The sequence below is a fragment of the Cetorhinus maximus genome, chromosome 8 (assembly GCF_964194155.1).
Source record: "Cetorhinus maximus chromosome 8, sCetMax3.hap1.1, whole genome shotgun sequence".
In the NCBI taxonomy this organism is placed as follows: domain Eukaryota; kingdom Metazoa; phylum Chordata; class Chondrichthyes; order Lamniformes; family Cetorhinidae; genus Cetorhinus; species Cetorhinus maximus.
In genome coordinates this window covers 100,605,097-100,627,873 of record NC_135886.1, presented here as the reverse complement: position 1 = coordinate 100,627,873, position 22,777 = coordinate 100,605,097, and the positions used below count along the sequence as shown (strand labels likewise).

General features: G+C 42.2%; 1 protein-coding gene across 1 annotated transcript in view; it reads right to left on the bottom strand.

Moving 5' to 3' along the window:
• The window catches only part of LOC144683840 (adapter SH3BGRL-like), a 59,080-nt gene that overhangs the window by 9,117 nt on the left and 27,186 nt on the right, over nucleotides 1-22,777 (bottom strand). The window contains exons 2-3 of the mRNA XM_078547321.1: nucleotides 20,099-20,284; nucleotides 15,727-15,807 (exon numbers count right to left, since the gene is read on the bottom strand). Coding sequence (XP_078403447.1) covers nucleotides 15,727-15,807; nucleotides 20,099-20,284 — 267 coding nt within the window. The remainder of the gene's footprint in view (nucleotides 1-15,726; nucleotides 15,808-20,098; nucleotides 20,285-22,777) is intronic.

Genomic DNA, 22,777 nt, shown 5'->3' with positions numbered 1-22,777 from the left:
GAATGTTAAGATGCAGATACAGCAAGCAATTAGAAAAGTAAATAGTACACTAAACTTCATAACAGGATGATTTGGGGTATGAGAGTGAGAAAGTCCTACTGCAATTGTATAGGTCCTTGGTGAGACCACACCTGAAGTACTGTGTACAGTTTTGGTCTCCTTAATAAAGGAGGGATATCCTTGCCCTAGAGAGACTAGAGTGATTCCTGGAATGAGGAGATTGTCCTCTGAAGAGAGATTATGTAGGCTAGGCCTATATTCCTACAAGTTTAGAAACATATAAAATGAAACATATAAAATAAACAATAAACATATAAAATTCTCAGGGTACATGCTGGGAGGAAATTTCCCCTGGCTTGGGCGTTTAGAACTAGAGGTTACTGTCTCAGCTTAAAAGGCTGGTTAAGGCAGAGATGAGGAGAAATGTCTTCAGTTAAAGAGCTGTGAAGAGCTGTGGATGCTCAGTCATTGAGCATATTCAAGTCAGAGATCTGTAGATGTTTGGATACTAAGGGAATCAAGGGACATGATGATAGTGTGGGAAAGCATAACTGAGGTAGATGATCAGCCATATTGAATGGCAGAGCAACCTCAAAGAAACAAATAGCCTATTTCTGCTTCTACTTTTTATGTTCCTAAATTCTTAACTGAAATGTTGTTGTATCAGCTTTAGGAGTTCAGTCGTAGCAATTCCACCTGAATCAGAAGATTGTATGTTGAAGCACCACTGCTGAGACTTGAACACAATCCAGGTTGATATTTCAGTGGAGTACTGAGAAATAGCTGCACGGTCAGTGGTGTTATCTTTCAGATGAAACATTCCAATACCCTATCGCTCCTCTCAGGTGGACATAAAAGATCCCATGGTGTTATTTTAAAGAAAAATAGGGGAGTATTCCCTGGTGCCCTGGCCAATTTTTATTCCTCAAACAACTTTACTAAAACAGATTATCTTGTCATTATTACATTGCTGTTGTGGGAGTTTGCTGTGTGCAAATTGGCTGGGGAATTTTGTATACCACAACCGTGACTACACATCAAATGCACCTCCTTCCTTGACTGTAAAGGAGAAGTATAAATACAAGCTTTGCTTTCTTTTAGTGTGAACAGAAGAGATACCCACACACATTGGACTGGAGATACATGATGAGATGGAGCCAGTTATTAATGATTTGGAAATGGGACCGATTGCTAAGCCAGGTGATGAACAATTACCCAGCCTGCTTCACAAGTGACACCTGGAGCTGTCACTAAGGGTTATGATTCTTCCCATGAGGATCCAACTTTGATACAAGCTGACAACAGAATGAATACAGCAGTCCAAACTGGGCCAGAGGTAAGAGTGCTATTACTGAGCCATAGCTGACTCTGTCATTGTATTGGAAATGGTTTGGCATGTTTTAATCCACTACTGCCCTATTTGCAAATCCTGCTAACTTTGGCTAAATGTTGAACATCTTGGAAATATTGGCCCAGATCTTCTATTCTCTAGATCGTCAGAGACCGGACGTACGACTCAAGATGTGCATCGGGATCCCGTGGAAATCCTGACGCACTGCTCTCTGTGGAAATTGCCTGGGAGGTTTGAACTAACGATGGGCAATTCTCCTGCTAAATGGGACCCTTGGCAAAAGTTTCCAACTCTGAGTTAGAGTCATAGGGTGGAATCATCCCATATTTTCACTAAGTGCAGTAGGGGACATGAAAAAAGTCGGTTTACCGACCGACTGCAATGGTGAGTTTTCACATGGTATCGTCCAATTCCCGACGCATCCAGCCTCATTAATAATGCATTCCTGGGAAATGTTCCAGGTTGCTGGCGGGGCAACCTCTGATTCAGCTGCCTCGCTGTCAGTTCATGCCTTTAGCAATCCGGGTGCCATATTTAAAGGTCGCCCCTGCACAGAGTGAGCACTCTCTAAGGGTTGGGAAACTACTGAAAAGTTATTGCTACCAAAGGGAGGAAATATGTTGTCCCAAAATTTAGTGACATTTTCCTTGGGCACCTACTGGACGCAGTGGAGGCCTGTGTGAAGTCCTCTACCCCCGCTCTGGGCGAAAACCAGCAAGCAAGGTCACCACTCCAGCATGGGAGTTGGTGCAGCGGGGGTCAGCGCCAACACCCTGCAAAACAGGACAGCCAATGCCAAAAGAGGATGAATGATCTCCTCCATTCCGCCAGGGTAAATCACATTTCTCATAACTCTCAACTCACACACCAATCACACATCCACAGGGACCTCTCTGACCGACAGTCCAAGGGATACCATTCATGCCCTAATACACACCTTCATCTACCCTGCAGATCGTGTCCTCATCCTGTCCATGGCACCACTCGCCACCCGCACATGCCAGGCATCCTTATCATCTGGCCTGGCATGTGTCCTGCTTACGTTTCTCCATCTGTCTTCATGCAGAATAAGATGGCACACAACAAAAGGGAGAGGTCACGGGCTGATGGAGGAATGCCTGACATCAAGGTCTTCACAGACTTTGAAAATAGAGTCACCCAGCTGGCTGGCGAAGATCTGGACTGTTCCTGTGCTGACGGTGAGGTTGGCAGGGCTCAACCAAGTTAGGATCCATCAGTGCAACATCCATCGGACAACCATGCTGTGAGTGAGTTCCCCTGTTCCGCAGTCCCCTGCCATGCACTAATCATCTCTCCTTGCTTTCGCAGGCACATCTGGGAAGCAGCCAAGGGGGTCACAAGCCACCTGCTTAACTCAAGGCCTGAAGCCTTCTCAGAAGAAGAATCTGATGACACCCTAATTGAAGACCCATCACAGTGCTCACCCACGCCCTCCTGCAGCGCAGAGATACACACCTCGGTGGGACAGTGTCAAGAAAGTCTCATATTTTTCCTAATATGATTGTGGAATATTTTGAAGCAGGTTTATGTCTGTGTTGTGCATGGTCCTGATTGTGTGTGACTAATTTAATTAAATTAGAGACAATTAGACTGTAAGGTTTAAATTATCAAAAAAGTGAGGTGTAAAACAGGCATTTGAAATGTAGATAAGTAGACCTAGAATGAGGTCAGCAGGTATGATGTGAATTAAATTTGCATTTTTAGATAAGTGGAGAAGTGTTTCCGGTTTTCAAAGGGACATGGAAAATGTTTACAACTGTTAAGATAAGTAAGGCAAAGTGATTACATTGATTTTTTTTCCCAAAAGTGCTGGCCATAATGGTAACATGAAAGATTGTTATGTTCTGGGAAAAGTAACTTCTAAACATAAGTGGAAACAATGGGATTTACAAATCAAAAGGGATAAAATATAATTAAAGAAAGATGGATGACTGTGTGAGGTGTGGCCGTGGGAGATCTGGAAAGGTGACTGTGTGAAAAAGACTTGGAGAAAAAACCTCTAGCCACCCTGTAGAAATTTGCTGTTCCAGTAATCAAAGTTGTGTTAAAAGCCTTTGGAAGTCCATTGTCCAGTGGATGCTTGTGGTAAAACTGCTGGATGACTTTATAAATTTGGAATCTAATTGGACTGTTGCCTTAAAGGGGTTTTGTAGTTGGAGTCTGGTTAAGTAGAAATTTTGGGAACTGTTATAACTGTGTAACTGTAATCTTGTGTGAGTTTAAGTTAATGTTTAAATTTAAAATCTCTAAAGGTTGTAGTAGACTCATTACTTCTGACTTCAATGCACAAGCCTTCTCGTAATAAATATAAATTGCAAAATCGTTGTGATAGCGTGGCCAAGTTTCCCTCGGGGATTTGGTCAGCCTAGCAAATACCACCTGCTGTGTCATAACAACAGGTAAACTTACCATATGGCAGCTTGTGTCATAAAAGTGTCCAGTCATCTCCACCGCCCCCCTCCTCAGGTCACTACTCTGCTTTGATGGAGTTCTTGATGGACTGTACTCTCTGCATGTCTGGAGAAGTTGGGTTCGGAAGACCCAACCAGAAATACGGAGCTGTGTCGGGCCACAGAAAAGTATGGTTGGAGCTACAATCTAACGGTGATTGATGCTTTGCGGAAGGTTCGGGCCATTATTATTGTTGGAAAAATATTGCCCTTCCTTCACTGCCACAGGGTCAAAATCCTGGAACAGTTGGAATATTGACACCGTTCAAATGCTGCAGTTCAAGAAAGTGACTTACCAGTGCGCCTCCTCAAGAGCAATAGGGATAAGCAATAAATGCCAGCCTTTCTATTGATGCCTACATCCCATAAGCAAATAAATAAAACCTTTCAGAAGCAATTGGGAATGGCTTTGGTGACTGAATCAGGACACAGTTGTAATAATTATCAATGACACACTGACATTTACTGTTACATAAAAATGAACTTTTCTCTTCCTTTACTGAAGGCAAGTAGATCTGTTAAAACATACAGGTGACTTTGCTTTAATATTGCAGACACTTCAACACAAGCTGGATAGCCTAAAGGACCCTTTCTACCACTCTAAATTTAGTCCAATTTCTCCAAGCATTGCATGGAGCTGTCACACGTTTGATCATTTTTGACTTGCTCATTCCTCACCAACACTTCCAAATGGCAGATAGGAATCAATCTGATGTTACCATTTGTATGATTTTTTTGTGACCACTGCAGGGGAACCTGTCCCCATTACTCAATATAACAGCAGTCCCACACATGTAGCTGTTGTTATCTAAGCACATTTAGCTTAAATAAGCGAATACATACTCCTAATTTAATACAGGATCACTGAACAGGAAGTTAGCATTAAAACATAAAAATCCTCTGAACAGTTTTGTGAACTCAAAGTGCAAGAAATAAGGCCAGATTTTGCTTAATAACTACCTTTGTGTAGCTATGATATACTATAACTTCACTGATTTAATCTGCATGGATAAATAAATATCAAATTGATTTTAAGTAGACTTTCGGGAAATTCTGAGAAGAGGACAGGAACGGATACCATTCAGAAGGGCAACTCCCGGCTCCAAAAACCCGATCCGAGAGCAAGTGCTTCAGATTTCGTATTTTCGGAAGGGGAGGGTGGGTCCTATGGGAATCATGGTGGGCAACCTCAGAAACAGTGTGGAGGTTGCCAGGTACGGAGCTGGGCTGGACGGAAGGCCTGCCTTGATATACTAGCAGTGTGTTGGGGTTTTAAAAGAAACAATAAAACATTAAACAAACCTCCAGCCCTCACACCCCCACACACTTACCATGCTTCATCCATTTCAACCCATGCCTTCCATGTCAACTTATGTCCTTCTACCCACTCTCATGGCTCTTTATAGCCCCTATGCCATCTTAGTGCCAACACATGCCAATCCATGCCCCCCACCCACAACAATTTTCCCCACACCTACCATGCCAATTCACCCAGTATCCACCAGGGCAGACCTCAGGGCCCATGCTGAGATTAAATAGAGTTCTTAAGAGTCTATTGATGAATTCACTACTTCAAAAAAAAAACCCACTTTCATTGATAAAAACATATTCGCAACATTTAACTTCCTTTAATCCCTCATAAAAACAAACATCGCGATTCACAGCTGGACTTCAGAGAGTTTATCACCATTTTGAGCTGTCAATCAAACTGTGTAATGACAGGTTGTGAATTCAGCCATGCAGCACTAATCCTATAATGATTACCCTCAGGCTTACGTGAATAGGCAGAATAAAATAGCAACCACTGATTTTTTGTTGAACACTGCATGCTGCTTTCTCAATTATTCAAAGGGCGGGAGTTTTAAATGCCTTGAAAGCTTAACAGCTCGATTTGACAGCTCTCTTGACAGTTTCTTTTGATAGTTCCCTTGACAGTTCTATTGAGCTTGACAGTTCCAATGAGTTAATGCGCATTTTTTGCACATTCATGTCCATTTTTAACAATCTCAAAGGGCACCTTACCTTCCCAAAGGGCATCGACCTCCCCCAAAGGTGTCTCGGGATTATATCCAAAAAGGTATCTTACCTCTCCAAAAGGATAGCCCACCTCTCCAAAGAACTTCGGTAAGTTTAGACCTACTGCTACCAGGTCTAAAATGCATGAGTCATGTTTTGGACATCCCATTAGTGAAAATCAGGTCAGCCTACACTTTAAGACGTTCAGCTGCCTCCGTGAGCCACACATGTGCACATTAGATCCCACCCCCATTCTCCCCCCACCTGATTACCCCTGCAAAAATGGTATGTGCTGTGTTTGGGAGTGGGTGACTTCTGGATTCCAGCCTCTGGAGCCATTTTCATAACAATGGAGGGGCTCTAAAACTCTACAAAAATTCAGACCTTCCAATTCCTCTACAAGCAGGGGAAATGTAGGGTATAAGGAGGCCTGATAACATGACTGGAATCCTCACTGGAAGGACTGAATTCATAACTGTGGACCCTCTGGGAACAAATAAACTTATGCTATATGTTCAGGTGGTTCCAATACAAAATGGGTAAGCAATATTACAGGTATAGTATACCAGGATATAAATATTTTCCAATAGGGATTTATTATCCAATATAACATGCAATGTAATGTCAAAGTCACAGTGGCTGAATCAAGTCAAATTGTCTTGTTATCACATAGTGTTTGGATATTTTTGTTAGTATCTCCAGGGCCTGGATTTTAAGTTGCTGCTGTGCCTGTAGCAATGGCGGTGGTGTGGGGGGCCAGGGGGTGGGTGTGGTGGGGAATGAAGCAGTGGTCCAGTAGTAAACGGGAAATCCGGAAGTAAGTGCAGCAATCAGTCAGTGGCTTCTGAATCCAGCCTCCGTTTTAATGTATTATTCCTGGGTGGCCTGACTAATTATGTTGAGCAGGCAGGATGATGGTGTGAGTGAATTTCAACTCCAATATTTTAAAGAGACATTGCAAACATGAAATGTGATGAATTCTGGAGGCTGAACACAATGAAGTGACAGAATCGAGTGCACAGGCTCAAAGGTTGTGCCTTGCTTCAGTGGAGCCTCCCTAGATAGGGTGATGCTGGGGGCTGTAGGGGCCCACCGAGAGCTACTAGCAATTTTCCTGTCGATGGGAGGAAGAGGTCTGCCAGTGAAAACAAGAAGGTTGGAGGTAGCAGAGGTGGTCTGCAGCAGCAGGAATGTGTTGCCATGCTCCTGGATTCAATGCCAATGGTTTTAATGACCCAAGCAACCCAATAGGTTTGCCAACTTCGGCTGGACACACTCTGGGAGATGTCAGCAGAAGTGACGTCATGGAGTCCCAGCAGCATGACACAAGTGGATGAGCCCATCTGGGCGGGCAAAGACCAAAGCCCCAGACACTAGCTTGTGAACCTAAGCAATGAGTGCGGGCATTACTGTGGCATTATAGTCTAACTGAACCAATTTCTCTCCTCACATTTATACATGGACTTCCCACCTCAACCCTTGATCATTCCCAGCATTGAAAAAACTGCTACTTGTTAATTTTTATTTTGATCAGGCACTGCAGCTCATGGCCACCCGCTGGAATTGCCATGAGGCAGGGTCCCTTTAATGGAGATTGATGCCAATTCCAGGAAGCTCCCGGCCTTTCCAGGTGAGTTGGGAACCCTCAGCAGGACAGAAAAGGTGAGTGCAATGCATCATTCACCTCCATCCTGATGTGTATATCACCCCATCCCCTCACTCTGCCTTCTTAGGCCTAGTCCAGCACATTACTCCTCACACCCATTTACCTTGCAGGTACACCCATTCCTCACATCCCCAGCTGCCCACACTGACATTTACCCCCATCTCTATGTAATCTCATGCCTCTCCCTCATAGTCACCCTCAGAAAATACTCTCCATCCATCCATCCATTCAACACATGCCATTACTCTCACTCATAAATCTCTTCTTTCCCTCCTTGCAGGACGTGAGAAGAGAACATAAGGGAGAGGAAGAGAATAGACGTGGCCCTCCACCCATCTTGGAGCTGACAGCTCTGGAACATGAGGTGCTGGACATTAGTGGAATCTCGCCATGCCTGGCTGTCAGTGATGGAGAGATTGAGGCCTTTTAGCTACCTGCTGACAGAATTAAATATCAGATAGGCAAATGGCATATAACACTCACTCTTGTTGATTTGATGTCAGTAGCAGGGTAGTTGGTGGGCGGGCTGCCTGCCCTCAGGCCCACTGAGACTATTAAGTGGGCAATTAAAACCTGGCAGCCTTGCTGTGGGATTGGGGGTGGTGTCCCTCCTGATCAGACCCCCTGTAGCCTACGGAGGGCTCCCTGCGGCAAGGGTCATCTCCACGGGAAGTTCCCCCTGCCCTCATGATGGACCCCCACCCCCGCATCGCTGAGACTGCCTGACTGGCCCTGGCGAACCCCAGCTCCTACTTAGCTTTATTCTGGGCCGGGGACTGCTCCAGTCCTAGCAGTGGCCACTGCTCCTGGTGGCGCTGCTAGGACTGAAGAGCTATTGGCCCTCTGATTGTAGGCAAGGCATCCTGCCTTAGAAAGACAGAAGACAATGGATTGCTTGGACAATGTAAAATTCAGTTGTGGCTTCCAGGGCTGTCGGACACGGGCTTGCCCACGACTTTCTGGCTGGGCCATCCACCTCCACGTTAAATCCTGGCCTATGTGACCATTACCAGGCTGGTGATAGGTTCAGATTACCCAGCAACATCAGAGCGGTAGGAAGTTACCGTATACCAGCAGATGGACGGGGGTTAGGGTGTGGACAGGGAGGGTTGGAATCCTGGAATCTGGTAATGCTGGGACACTGGTTGCCTAATATTTTGGCTGCACCACAGTGGGAAATCGGTGATAATGTTCAAGTGAGGCATCTTTGCTCAAAAGATGTTGCAAGCTTCTCTTCTCTCATTTTCTCTGCCTCCCAAAAGCTGTGGTAAGTTCAACCATTCTTTTATCCAAAGCAAAGAACAGTTGCCTGCAATTCGCCTTCACCTTTGTGACGTAAATTAGCCTTCACCTTCTGTGAGTTGTATGCACATGCATGTCTACACTTTTCTCTTACTGTCCCTCTCCGGCTGCCTTTGAATTTAAAAATATTACTATATTAGGCATTTTATCAGACTGCATTCACTGCTCCCAATGAGGTCTCCTCCACATTGGAGAGACCAAACGCAGACTGGGTGACTGCTTGCGGAACCACCTTCGGTCTGTCTGCAAGCATGACCCAGACCTCCCTGTCGCTTGCCATTTCAACACTCCACCCTGCTCTCATGCCCATATGTCCATCCTTGGCTGCAATGTTCCAGTGAAGTTCAACGCAAACTGGAGGAACAGCACCTCATCTTCCGATTAGGCACTTTACAGCCTTCTGGACTTAACATTGAGTTCAACAACTTCAGATCATGAACTCTCTCCAATCGCCCTTTTTTCTAATAATTTATATTTTTTTTAATACATTTTTCTTTTCCCACCTATTTCTATTATTATTTTTAAATTTATTTCCATCCATTGTTTTATCTCCACCTTTTAGCCCATTTTGATCCCTTCCCCCTACCCCACCCCCACTAGGGCCATCTGTCACTTGCTCGTCCTGCTTTCTACCCTTAATGTCACCAATAGCATATCCTTTAGCTAATATCACCACTGTCAACACCCCTTTGTTCTTGTGCCTGTGACATCTTTGGCAACCTCTTCTTTGCCTCCACCTATCACTGGCCCCCTATCCAGCTCCACCTGTCCCACCCCCCTCAAACAACTTATATTTCACCTCATTTCTATTTCTCTTTAGTTCTGATGAAGAGTCATATGGACTCGAAATGTTAACTCCGTCTTCCTCGCCACAGATACTGTCAGACCTGCTGAGCTTTTCCAGCTTTTTTTGTTTTTATTTTACCTGACTTGTTCAGCGGCTGACTTTTGAAATCATTTGGAAAAATACAAACCAGAAACTCTGAAATTCTTTGACACATGAGGAGAGACACACTTGTACTGAGAGGTCGCCCTGTTGATGCATGTTGAGAAATTATGCACATTCTCAAATTGTGATAGTTCTATTTAGTAATAGATTATGGGGGGAAAGATAAAATCTATGCCCAGGCTCGGAGATGATTTAAGGCCTTCAAATTGAAGTAAAGCCATAAATGAGATGCTCAAAAGACACATGATTATTTTCAAGGCAAGTAGAATCAGATTCTGGAGAAATTAGGCTTTTGTTACAAGTTTTATTTTGAGTATGTGAAGTTTTAGATACTGTGAAAGGCATGGCAGATTAAAGCAATTTTGGTTGGTCAAGTTCCACAAGTGGTGGCCAAGTGTGCCAATTAAAGGCCACTCTGCATATGCCAACTGGAATTTTCAAATTTTTTTTATTCATTCACGGGATGTGAGCATTGTTGGTGAGGCCAACATTTATTGCCCATACCTAATTGCCCTTGAGAAGGTGGTGGTGAGCTGCCTTCTTGAGCCGCTTCAGTCCATGTGGTGTAGGTACACCCACAGTGCTGTTAGGGATGGAGTTCCAGGATTTTGACCCAGCGACAATGAAGGAACGACGATATATTTCCAAGTCAGGACGGTGAATGGCTTGGAGGGGAACTTCCAGATGGTGGTGTTCCCATGTGGGAAGGCCCTGCTGCTGAGGTCAAAACACAGTTGAGGGATAATGGCGGCCTCCCGGTGGCAGACAACAGGTCGGGGGAAGGGCAGAGGGCACAGGGCAGTGCTCCATCCTGCTAGGAAAATTTAGCACGCAATCCCATCCCCCACCACCCCCCACCTCGACCTGTCATAGCACTTTCAGTTTCAAAATCATTCCTTCACAACAAATCATCTTCTCCATCCATTGAATTGGATACTCCAGTTTTGACAGTTTGTGCATTAAATCTCCCCACAATTTAATGATGAAACCACATCAAACTACAAACGCACATATTACCATTCTTTGAGAAGGTTTTTTCTCCATCAACCATCAGCCTTTTCCATTTGGTGCGACCATGATCTTTGAATGGCTTGTTGATGCACATGTCCAAAGACTGGACTACGGATGTTAGATCTCCTGGTATAGCTGCAATTTGGGTATTATTTCTTTGCAGGGATCACTTGATCTCACTGGTTACATGGAAGTTGAACACATCCCACACTAGTAAGCCATGTTCTTTGCGTAGGCCACCAGGACACCTATTCCGCACATTATCAATCCAAATCTTCATTCCATTCTCATCCATTCAACTGTTGTCATGGGCATGCACATAAACTCCTGCAGGAAACTTGATTTTTGACATGGTTTTATGTTTGAAAATTACAATTTTGTTCCATCAGCCATACCGACTAGTACTATGGTGAATCTCATCTCATGTCCTGTGGTTTTCACTAGAACTGTTTTTGAACCTTTCCACTCCACAGTTCAGTTGTTGGGCATATTCATGGGCCTTTCATCCATGTTGCCGATGTGACCTAATGGGTACTTATGTTTTTTGTCACTGTTTGATGATGAATTGCTGGGAATTGGTAATTTTCTCATTGAGGTCTTCTGATAGTTTCTGAGTCTTTTGCCGCAACACTAGACATTTTTGTTCCACAAAGCAGCTACAGCAACTAACTGTTGCTCTGAAACCTTTGCTGGACTCAGGGTTTGTTTTGGCCTGTTAAGTGCATATGTACGCATTGAATTTCTGGTGATGATGTAATCATTCTGACAATGTTCGAGGACCCATTCCGATACATGCTTCTCAAGATCAGGCCAGTGGATTTGGCCTTCAGCATCTTCTTTAGGGCGGATTCCTCCTTCCATTCTTGCACCAGTTTTTCACAGACACCAAATTCTCTCGCTGTAGCACAGTTATTTGATGTGTTAGCAAATGTTATCACTTGTAGCTTGAAACCAGCTGCATACTTCATTCTGTTTGCAGGAGGAACCATTTCTGTTCATTGGTCACCACGTGCGGTCTTCTCTCTTAAACTTTCACGCATCTCACTGGCTACATGGCCTGTACCAGCTGCTTTATCTCATGCACCGAATTAGGAGACGAGTATAACCCCAAACTTGTATTTCTGAGCTGAAAAATTAAGGCTAACTCCTAATGCAAGTATAGGCCTAAACATGCAATTATTAGCTAAAAAATGGAGGGTCGACTTGTATGCCAAGTATGCATCTTGGCACTGAAAAAAATTGGTCAACTTATATGCTGGGTTGACTTATACACCACAAGTTATGATAAATCATTGACCAAGCTTTTGGTCGTGCGTCAAAATATCTCCTGATATGGTTCAATGATCAAGCTCCTGGGACCTTTGAACTACCTTGAGATGTTATGTAAATGTAAGCTATTGTTGCTGTAACCAATTGCTGCTGAGCTGTGTGAAAAACAGTGCTTGAGTCCTGACTTCAAACAAGTTTCAGTGACATATAAGTCTGAGGCTCTTTTAAGACATGCTTATCTACCTGACAAATATTTGGATTTTGCAACCCGTGTGTCTTGTGGAGATACCATGGGTTTGATTAACAATCTGGATTTTACAGTAAAGTTTATTTTTGGTTAAAACCTCTTCCTCTCTTCCACCTCATACTTTCAACTTTGACCCCTGTTCTTCTTCCCCTGTTAAAAGGCACACTAAGGCCTGGATTTTCGTCGAGTCGAGATGACTCGGGTGCCCTTTAAAAAGGGGGGGCCAGTCCCAGCTCCGGGATTCCTGACCCCATTCCTGGCTTTCCAATTTTTAGGAGTGTCCTTTGAGGGTGCGGGCTAGTTCAGGTCACAAGTCTGCACCCAGTACTTCTGACCTGGCCGGCTCCATTGCAGGAATAGGTATGTCCTAGTCCTCCGCAATTATCATGGAGTGGGGCCAGCTTTTCAAAGAATCATGCATCATTGCACCTCAGAAGTGTCATGAACTGCAGTCTGCATGAGGGAACATTTTGAAAGGTAAGTTCAATAGGTCCTCCTCATGTCCCCCATTCCAGGCTATGCACACCCCATGCCCCCTCACGCAAACATGTCAAGCTATGCCCCTCCATCCACCCCCAAGCCCCTTCATGCCCCCATGCTAAGCTACGGCACTTACATGCCCATTGACCCACTATACACTGTATAGAACCAACGAACCCTATAGTGACAATAGCAAGTGTAAATAAAATTTTTAAAAGTAATTCATTCATTACTTTTCGATATGTTTTAAAAAAGTGCTTACAAGGCAATAAAAATGTCAATTATCCAGACTAAGTATCAATAGCAGAAACTGTAAGTACTTGAAACCTCTTAACTTTGTGTAAAGAAGCATTGTGCTTTTGACAGCAGAGATCAGAGACCCAGCAATCTCATTCATGCAATGTTTTCTCTGGGGCACAACTGTTTTAACAAGAGTAATGGATGTCAGGGCTCTCAGCCAAGCCTCATTTTTCATCCTTGGCTGAGAGCTTTTTCTTATATATCCTATTGTCACTATAGGGTTCATTGTTCTATACAATATATCAATGGGCATGGAAGTGCCATATAAAGGCAAAATACTGCGGGTGCTGGAAATCTGAGACAAAACCAGAAAATGCTGGAAAAACTCAGCAGGGCTGACAGCATCTGTGGAGAAAAAAAAACAGAGTTAACATTTCGAGTCCTTATGACTCTTCTTCCTAGGGTCATAAGGACTCTCCACAGGTGCTAAGTTTTTCCAGCATTTTCTGTTTTTGTTATAGATGTGCCATAGCTTGGCATCAGGGCATGAGGGGTCACAGGGGTTGGGTGGAGGGGTAGATCCTGTCATGGGGATATAAGGTGGCATGGATGGGGCATGGGGAGTGTGTGGAGAGTGAGGGGGTGAAGAGTGAGGGCTAGGGGATCTTACTTTTTTTCATTATAACTGGGGTGAAGTCTCGCAGCACCGAGGTGGGCCTTTTAAACAGCCTGCCTTGGCACCCGGCCCAACCCACACCCCTCCCCCACCCCGCAATGAAAATCCTGTCTTTGCGGGCACATTCTCTCGAGGTGGATGCACGAAGCTAGGAATTTTCCCAGTTCCTGCAGTCCACCTTGGTGATGAAAGACAAGGCCTAGGTTACAATCCCAATAGGTATCACTGGCCCTGCAGTGCTTCAGAGAAGTGACAAATCTCCCCTGCACAGGATCAAAACTGTCACTGCTAGTAGCTGTTCAACTGCTGTAGTAGTCACAGCAAGGTCCAACCCTGTGCTCAGCCAACACCGCACATGACTGTTATTATGGTCTGGTATGCACTGCCTGAAAGGTTAATGATGGCAGATTCACTCAAAACTTTCAAAAAGTAATTGGATAAGCACTTGAAAAATTTGTAGGACTATGGAGAAAGAGCATGAGGGGGTACTAATTGGATAGCCATATCAAAGAATCTGCACAGTCACAATGGCCTGAATGGCCTCCTTCTGTTCAAAAAGATTCTATGATTTTATGGAAGACCAGCACATCAAATGTAAATAAATACCTGTAATGTTGACTATTACAGAGGCAGAATAGATACCCTCTTTAACAACACATCATAAATGGGGGTGAAAATAGTCATACACCAAACGGAACTATAAAGGGAGTGCAGAAGATATGACCCAAAATTTGTTAGTGCATTTGGTATCATGAATTACAGGATGGACAAATTTATATAACAGTGCAGAATAAATAGGCCATGTCGTTGCACTTTGGGTACCAACATAACAATGCTCAATGTGATGATGGAACAGTCCCTCCACTGTGGAAAACTTGATCCATCTAAAATGAATTAATGACACAAGTAAAATAGCAGAGTAGGAAAATTTGGAAAAGCGCAGCAAGTGCTGATTTTCCATGATGTCATTTCAATGTCCAGCACTTAGCCCAGTCACAATCATTTGATTTGTAAAACATATCAACATCTTTCAACACTTTAAAGGAACAGAGGCCCCCTCAGCTTCAGTGTATATATCCTACATGGCACTGAGCTGTACAGGCCTGGAAACTCTTACAACTGGTTGGAACTTAAAAGGGTTGTTTTTACTTGTTCTTGGGATATGAGCATCGCTGGCTAGGCCAGCATTTGTTGCCCATCCCTAATTACCCTAGAGAAGGTGGTGAGCTGCCTTCTTAAACCGTTGCAATCCCTATAGTGTAGGTACACTCACAGTGCTGTTAGGGAGGGAGTTCCAGGACTTTGACCCAGTGACAGTGAAGGAACGGTAATATATTCCAAGCCAGGATAGTGTGTGGCATGGCCCTTGGTCCTTTTAGATGGTAGAGATCACAGGTTTGGAAGGTGCTGTCGAAGGACCCTTGGTGAGTTCATGCAGTGCAACTTGTAGATGGTACACACTGCTGCTACTGTACGCCAGTGCTGGAGGGAGTGAATGTTTGAGATGGTGGATGGGGGTGCTGATCAAGCAGGCTGCTTTGCCCTGGATAGTGTCAAGTCTCTTGAGTGTTGTTAGAGCTGCACTCATTCAGGCAAGCGGTGAGTATTCCATCACACTCCTAGATAGTGGACAGACTTTAGAAAGTCAGGGTGAGGTACTCGCTGCAGAATTCCCAGTCTTTGCCCTGATCTTGTAGCCATAGCATTTATGTGGCTGGTCCAGTTAAGTTTCTGGTCAATGGTAACTCCAGGATGTTGAGGCAAATTTCAAAAAACGGGGCTATAACTATTGTCAGTGCTGTTGGTGTTTGCAGATATTCATATCAAATTCCTCTCTCTGCTACCATGGATTAATGTTTCTGCTAAAATAGTAGAAAAGTGAAATTTGGCATGGAAATATTAAAGTTCTTGTATGAAAACATTGCGGATGGTAAATTCCCCATCGCTCAATTCCCACAGACAATCCTTCAAATCCATTTTAAAAAATCTGGTTTATGCATTTGTGCAATCAGAATTAATGGAAAGTCCCAGCTTATTCTAAATCTGACCTTTGATCCAGGTGGAGCTGTCAGGCCTAGAAATGCATACACGGCATTATTCTCTCTGGCATCAAAAAACGCTTCAAAGTTCTAGAAAGAGAGAAGATAGAATCATAGAATCATAGAACGATACAGCACACATGGAGGGCATGAGGCCCATCATGTCTGTGCTGGCTCTTTGAAAGAGCTATCCAAAAGACCTCACAGACCTCAAATACTTCCCTTTCAAACATTTATGCAATTCCCTCTTGAAAGTTCCTATTAAACTTTCTACCATCAACCTTTCAGACAGTGCATTTGAGATCATAACAACTCATTCAAAAAATTTAGCCAATTCCATTACACATGGGTCTTTCGGTTAACCTCCCTTTTTAGGGGAATGGAAGTAGCTTTTGCTTTCCCTATTACTTTATAATAAAAGTGTTTATCAATAATAACTGAAAGAATGAACAGCAGTTTGCGAATTGTCATGCGAAATCTAAAAGGATGAGTCAAATGTAAACTAAACTGTGAATGCACACACAGGATCTTACATGTTTCAATAAGATCACCTCCATTCTTCTAAACTTCAATGGATTCAGGGCCACCTGTCCAACTTTTCCTCATAAGATAACATCTTCATTTCAGGAATCAGGAATTAGTCGAGTGAACCTTCCCTTTTAATGCAATTATATCTTTTCTAAAGTAAGGATGCCAAAACCGTCCAGAATAACCTAGGAGTGTATCAATAGTTCCAGGAGAATCCCTGTGAATGTACCAATAGTTCCAGGAGAATTCCTGGGAGCATACCAATTGTTCCAGAGGATTCCCCAAGGTTGTGTCAATAGTTCCAGGAAACCTCAGGAGTATGTCAATGGTTCCAGGCAATCCCTGAATATCTGTGTTCCATGGAATCCCGGGTATGAATTGTAAGTTAATTGTGTTTAATTGAATGCAGGTGGTAGGCGTTAACTGGGGATTTACTTGTGCTCCTATAAGTGGTTTGGTTAGGAGGTGCATGTTTTTGTGTATCTCTGTAACTATAAATCTTAGGAATGTGTGTGAAGACTGGCGCCAGTTCTATCCTTAACTACATGGCTTTCTGGAATTTAACATGTAGCAGAGGATGGTTGCCTAAAGGTGAAGGTTGGAAACAAAGAAAAAAATCTTTGAGACATAGAATGAAAGTTATTTTGGCCATTGTGGAGAATGGTAGAAAGCAAATGTAAATTTTCAGGACATGATTACCCTTTGATGATCTCGGACTCTGAACCATAGGACCAATGGAAAAATGTGAATAAGGGTTATGTTCTTACGAAGAGGAAACAAGGTACAGCCTTGGTGTTGTCAATTCCTACAAGAAGCAAAATAAGTAGTAAAGTACTTTGCGACTTGCATGCCCATCAGTTGGATAGTGATGAGGGTTTGGACCTTCTATTAGAGTTCTTAGATAAAATCTACAAGAAAAATGACCCATTAAATGTCTATGAGGTGTGGTCAGAATATGATAGACTTTGGCACATTATCATTTAATGGACTTTAACATATAGAATAAAATATTGACAAATCTAATTCAGGGATCCCTGAATTGGTACTAGTATTTAAAGTACTGGCTTGTGCTAACCTGTCTCATCTGGACAGGCAACTGGTTCTAAACTGATGTTCAGTTCTCAGAGAAGGAGACTCTGCTTGAGCAGATGTCTGCTGCATTAAAAGAAATCCTGAGGAAACAGTCATTTCCTTCAGCCTTTGTGGAACAAATGAGAAAAATGTGAATCAAAGAATGAAAGACTCAACGACTGGCAGCTTGGAAATAGTCCAGATACCAGGTGCAACAGAAGGATTAAGTACAGGCAGAATGAGAATGAAAGCATCTTTGATACATTTGATTATTACAGCAGAACAAAATTAGAAACAGAGAATGGGCAAATGAATCTCAGGAATGCCCTAGGAACATCTAATAGGAGTTTCAGGTGTGACTCAAAGTATCAGTGGAGAGGTAGGGTCCTTTAAATGATACATGAGGAAGAGAGTTCTGAGGAGGAGGATTGAGATACTGATGAACCCAAACAAATTATACTGGTCACAAAGAAATTTAATCCTATGATGAATGCGTTAGTTGTGGACTCCTTTAATTGTGCAGTACTAGATAGTGCTTGCACTTCAACAGTATGTGGGACAGATTGGTTAAAATGTTATCTTGATTCGCTGATTAGTGAGGATCAATGCAAGATTGAGGAATATAAAAGTGCTATTTGCTGTAGGTTTTGTGATATAGCACACTGAGGTCATTAAAGAGGGTTGTATTCCCATCAAAAATAGCTAAAATAAGTCATTTTATAAGTACTGACATAATCTACAATGAGATAGCTTTGCTGCTGAGTAAACCTTCTATTAAAAAGGGCCAGATAAAACTTGACATGGAGCATGTTGGAGAGAAATGAAATCTCTGAAGTTAAACGGGTGGATATAAACCATCAACTGTCTGACTGTTAAACAAAAGAAATGCATGGACAAAGAAATTGTTCAGGGTCCTGGAGGAGGGGTATTTTGCAATGGAGTGCTTTGTACAGAATATGGAGGTCTTTGATATAATTTGTTTTGAAATTTTGATTGTGTATATAAACTCTATTGTTTATTTAAATGAGAGAAGGGAATCTATTACTTGTGTTCAATTGAATGCAGGTGGTGCGTATTAACGGTGAGATTGAATTGTACCCTAATGCAAATCAAACTTGTGGCCATTTGGTTATGAGGTGCATCTCTCTAAATAAAAAGCTCATAAAAGTTTATCAAGATTGGCTCCAGGTCTATCCTGGCTTTCTGGATTAGAATACTAGGAGTGTGTCAATAGTTCCAGGGAATTCTGGGAGTCTATCAGTAATTCCAGGTGACCCCACAAAACGTTTAGCAACTTCTTGTCAACAGAAAAGAAAAATCCACATACAACTGTCAGGAATTCATAGTTTTAGGCTAAGAGGTGGTAGATTTAAATCAGAGATGATGAGGAATTACTTTTCTCAAAGTGTCGTGAATCTGTGGAATTCATTACCTCAGAGTGCAGTGGATGCCGGGACGCTGAATAACTTTAAGGAGGGGATAGACAGGTTTTTAATTGGTAACGGGTTGAAAGGTTCTGGGGAGAGGGCGGGAAATTAGTGTTGAGGCTGAAATGAGATTAGCCATGAACATATTGAATGGTGGGGCAGGCTCGAGGGGCTGAATTGCCTACTCCTGCTCCTAGTTCTTATGTTATGTTCCTATTAGTTTCAAAGCATATTAAATGCGGTGTTACTCAGTTGAACTGTCTTATGATAAATCGTTTACTGTCTGCCCTGATGAATTCAAGCTCATTGTCTATGACCTTCAATTTTGACCACCAATGCTTCATTTCAAACACACTGCATTAGCTGAAGATTTATTTTTAAAACATTAGTCCTTATTACAGACCCATAGTGAAGCTCGCATAAATTTATCCACATTGTCCTTGTTCAGCTCCTTAAACTAATGCATTTAATCAAATATGCACATATAGAACAAACAACTTTGCATGAGAAAAACTGAAGCCTGCCAAGAGTTAGAATCACAAATCACTGATCAATGTTCGCCTACACCAAACCATTATCAAGAATAGCTATGTTCTATAGGTTTTCTCTCAAATCCAAAGAGTTGATTTCTGGTTTAAATGTGATGCTAAAAGAAGTAAACATAATAAGTTTTTAAGATTTGAATCATTTGAGCAGTTTTAACCAATAATGTGGCATTATAACTCATTGTAGATGGTGAAGAGTGGGATCATTAACTAGAAATTACTCTTAGCGCCATCAGTGGATGAAAGCTGAGTATGTTCATATATTTCTCTACAGTCATTTAACATGGATGCAAAAAGACTAATGCTGCCACTCAAAGAGCAGGCAAAGGCACTAGCATACAACAGCCTGCAGATCTAAAACACTCAAAGCACTTCAGTCTGAGAAAAATTAAGAGAATGGACATTATACAAGAGGAGAGATGAAAAACAAAAGGCTGGGGTTGCGGGACAAAGAGAAGGGTTTTGGAAGTGCATGGGATGATTACAAATTAGAGAGAATGAGGTGCGAGTTCCAGGTGGCAGGAGAGAAGTTACTGATTAAGGGGCTGCTAGTAGTTAAACTGAGGGACAGGGAGAAGGCCAGTGTCAGAACAAGTGAAGGATGCATAACGGAACACAAAGGAGGTAGAAAATCACCAACAGATGATGGGTTGTATGGCACGATTAAACATTCATCCACTGATATCAGCAACATTCATTTCCAAGCCTATTAAAATCCTTACAAATATTTTCAGTCAGTCAAGTAAAGTTCTTTAATTTTCAAGGAAAAGCTCACGTTACCAATATTATGTTTATGAGAGATCGCCTTACCCCACAGTAATGGTCATTATTGAAGATCTGAGGTGGAAGTGGGTTTCCACTTACAGGTCGGCAGTTCTCTGGAACATTCTCCCTCATGAACATTTTGTTTTCATCATTAACTGCAATGTCACATCTTTCAAACTCAATTTTGTTGGCCTGTAGGTAATCCAATACCTCCTGTTGCTGCTTCTTAATCTAGAAATGAAACCAATAAGTTGATTACTCAACACAGGAACCAAAAACATGTAAAAGGGGTCTCCAGTGCTTGAGGAGCTTGTGTACAGTCTGGCAATTACTCATTCTAAAAATTATAGACGAAATGTATACTGTACTCATCCTTTGGTGTTCATCATCTTAATAATGCATTATAAGTTCTTCATCTGTTACTACTGGTACAGTTCTATCTTATCAAGTTTCGTACTGCATTAATGGCCTGTTTCATGTATATGGTCAGTGTACTTCTTCACTTTGTACTCAGTTAGAGCTTTAATTGAACAAACCTAAGATGTTTGCCCCCAGAGGCAGAGTGCCTCATGGCAGTCACATGACTATGGCAAGCCAGTTAGTCAGTACAGCATTGCATTCCCAAAACCCAAACATGGTCAATCTTCCGATCTGGATCAGAACGCCTATTTTCTATGTGGATCCGAGGGAAGCACTCCATTTTTATATTCATCCTTGGGATATGGGCATCAGTGGCTAGACCAGCATTTAACACGGTGGGCATTATATACCCATTCTGGAAGTTTATTAATATCCTCCTGTATATTGTTGCTTTCCTCAGTATTGACTATCACTGCCCCCTCCCACCAAATTTGGTGCCTTCTACAAATTTAGAAATCATACTTTTAATTCCAAGGTTTTATGTTCATTGACAATTTGATTTCAATGCTCCTCTTTGCCTTTATATTTTTTTTATTTCTCTCCTTTTCTCACATTCTCCCTCATCATGTTCTCCCTTGCTGTCCATATGCTTAACATCTGTTTCATTCCTCATCCTCAATTTTCCCATTATATAATTTGCAAATAAATTTCAACAGAAATAAGGAATATGTTTTGCTAAGAAAAAGATCCTTAGATCTTAGATTAGAGTGCAAATACACAAATCACTGTCATCTTTTTCTAATAATATAAAGGCAACAATCACTCATAAGGTTATGGGTTCATTTATTGAGACGAGGCACATGGAAACATATATACATAGGTATAAAACTTGAAGACATCAGCAGCAGAGCTGTGTGTGCTGTGTTCTGCTCACAGGCCAAAGTGAAACTAAGGCTGGATCATATGACATACTTCCCTTCTAGTGATGGCTGGCTGCTGTTCCCTTAAAGGCATATTACAACAATCACTAAAAGTAGTGGCACAGCTTAATAAAGCCATAAAGAAAACAAACTAAACATGAGGATTTATTTCTAGGATAGAATTGAAGAATAGAGAAACTATGCAAAACTTGTATCAAACTTTGGTCAGATCACACCTGGAACAGTCCTGATCACCGTACTATAATACCAATATAGAGGCAGTGAAGAAGATGCAAAACAGATTTACTAGAATGAATACAGAAGCTGAAAGGTTATGCCTATCAGGAGAGGAAGAACAGGCTAGGTCTCTTTTCTTTTGAAAAGCAAAGGTTGAGGAGTGATCTAATAGGGGTCTTTAAAATTATGATAGGTTTGGATGAGCATGTTTTGCGGGCAAGTGCAAAACCAAAGGCCTTCAATATAAGATAGTTACCTTGAAATTCAATAGGGAATTCAAAAGAAACCTAGAGTGGTGAGAAGATAGAACTCACCACCACAAGGAGTAATTGAGGCAAATAGTATAGGAGAAGTTAGATTTCGGGAGAAGCTAGATGGCCAAATGAAGGAGAAAGGAATAGAGGGTTAATCTGAGAGAGTTAGATATGGAGTGGAGCATAAACACCGGCATGGACCTATTGGATAGAATGGCTCGTTTCTGTGCTGTATATTCTATATAATATTGATATGTTGACAGGCTATTGATCTCCAGGAGAATTCTCAACTGAGTCCAATCCGGTATCACCAGGTATCTGCATCACACTTGTATTTTTCAACAAGATTTGCTACCCAATGATCAGGAGCAGAACTCATGGATGAATCTCCTCTTGCAAGTGGCAGCAATGGTGGTCCCACCAGTGCCCTGTTTAAGATTAACAAAACTCAGTATAGACCAGAGATTTAACCTGGGATCTCTCTGATCTGTACAGCTCAGCTTCTCCTTGTATAAACCTACAGACACCTACAATTACATAGGTGTATGTTGGGCTGATGTCCAAAACAAATCTCCTCATAATTCAGGGAGGCTACAAAATGGTTGGTGTAGGGCAGAGCAATATCTCAGTAGGGCTGTAGGGAGGACTGCTCTAGACTGGTGTTGGGTATATTAACAGGCAATATAGACAAGGTTTTACTGCATCCCACCATCCTATATTTTAATCTGGGAGTAAAGGAAGAAAAAGGATAAAAATGTTTAACTCTCCAACATTGGAAAAAAATTTGCAACAAATAAAATCCTTTCTAAATAGTCAAATCTGGTCACGATGACTTTCTACTGTTAATGAACATATTTTAATGAAATGGTTAAAAAAAAAACTTGGAGAGCGATGAACATAGGAAATATTGCAACAGCAGCCCCTCAGCTCCACTGTTTTGCGTAGAAACAGTA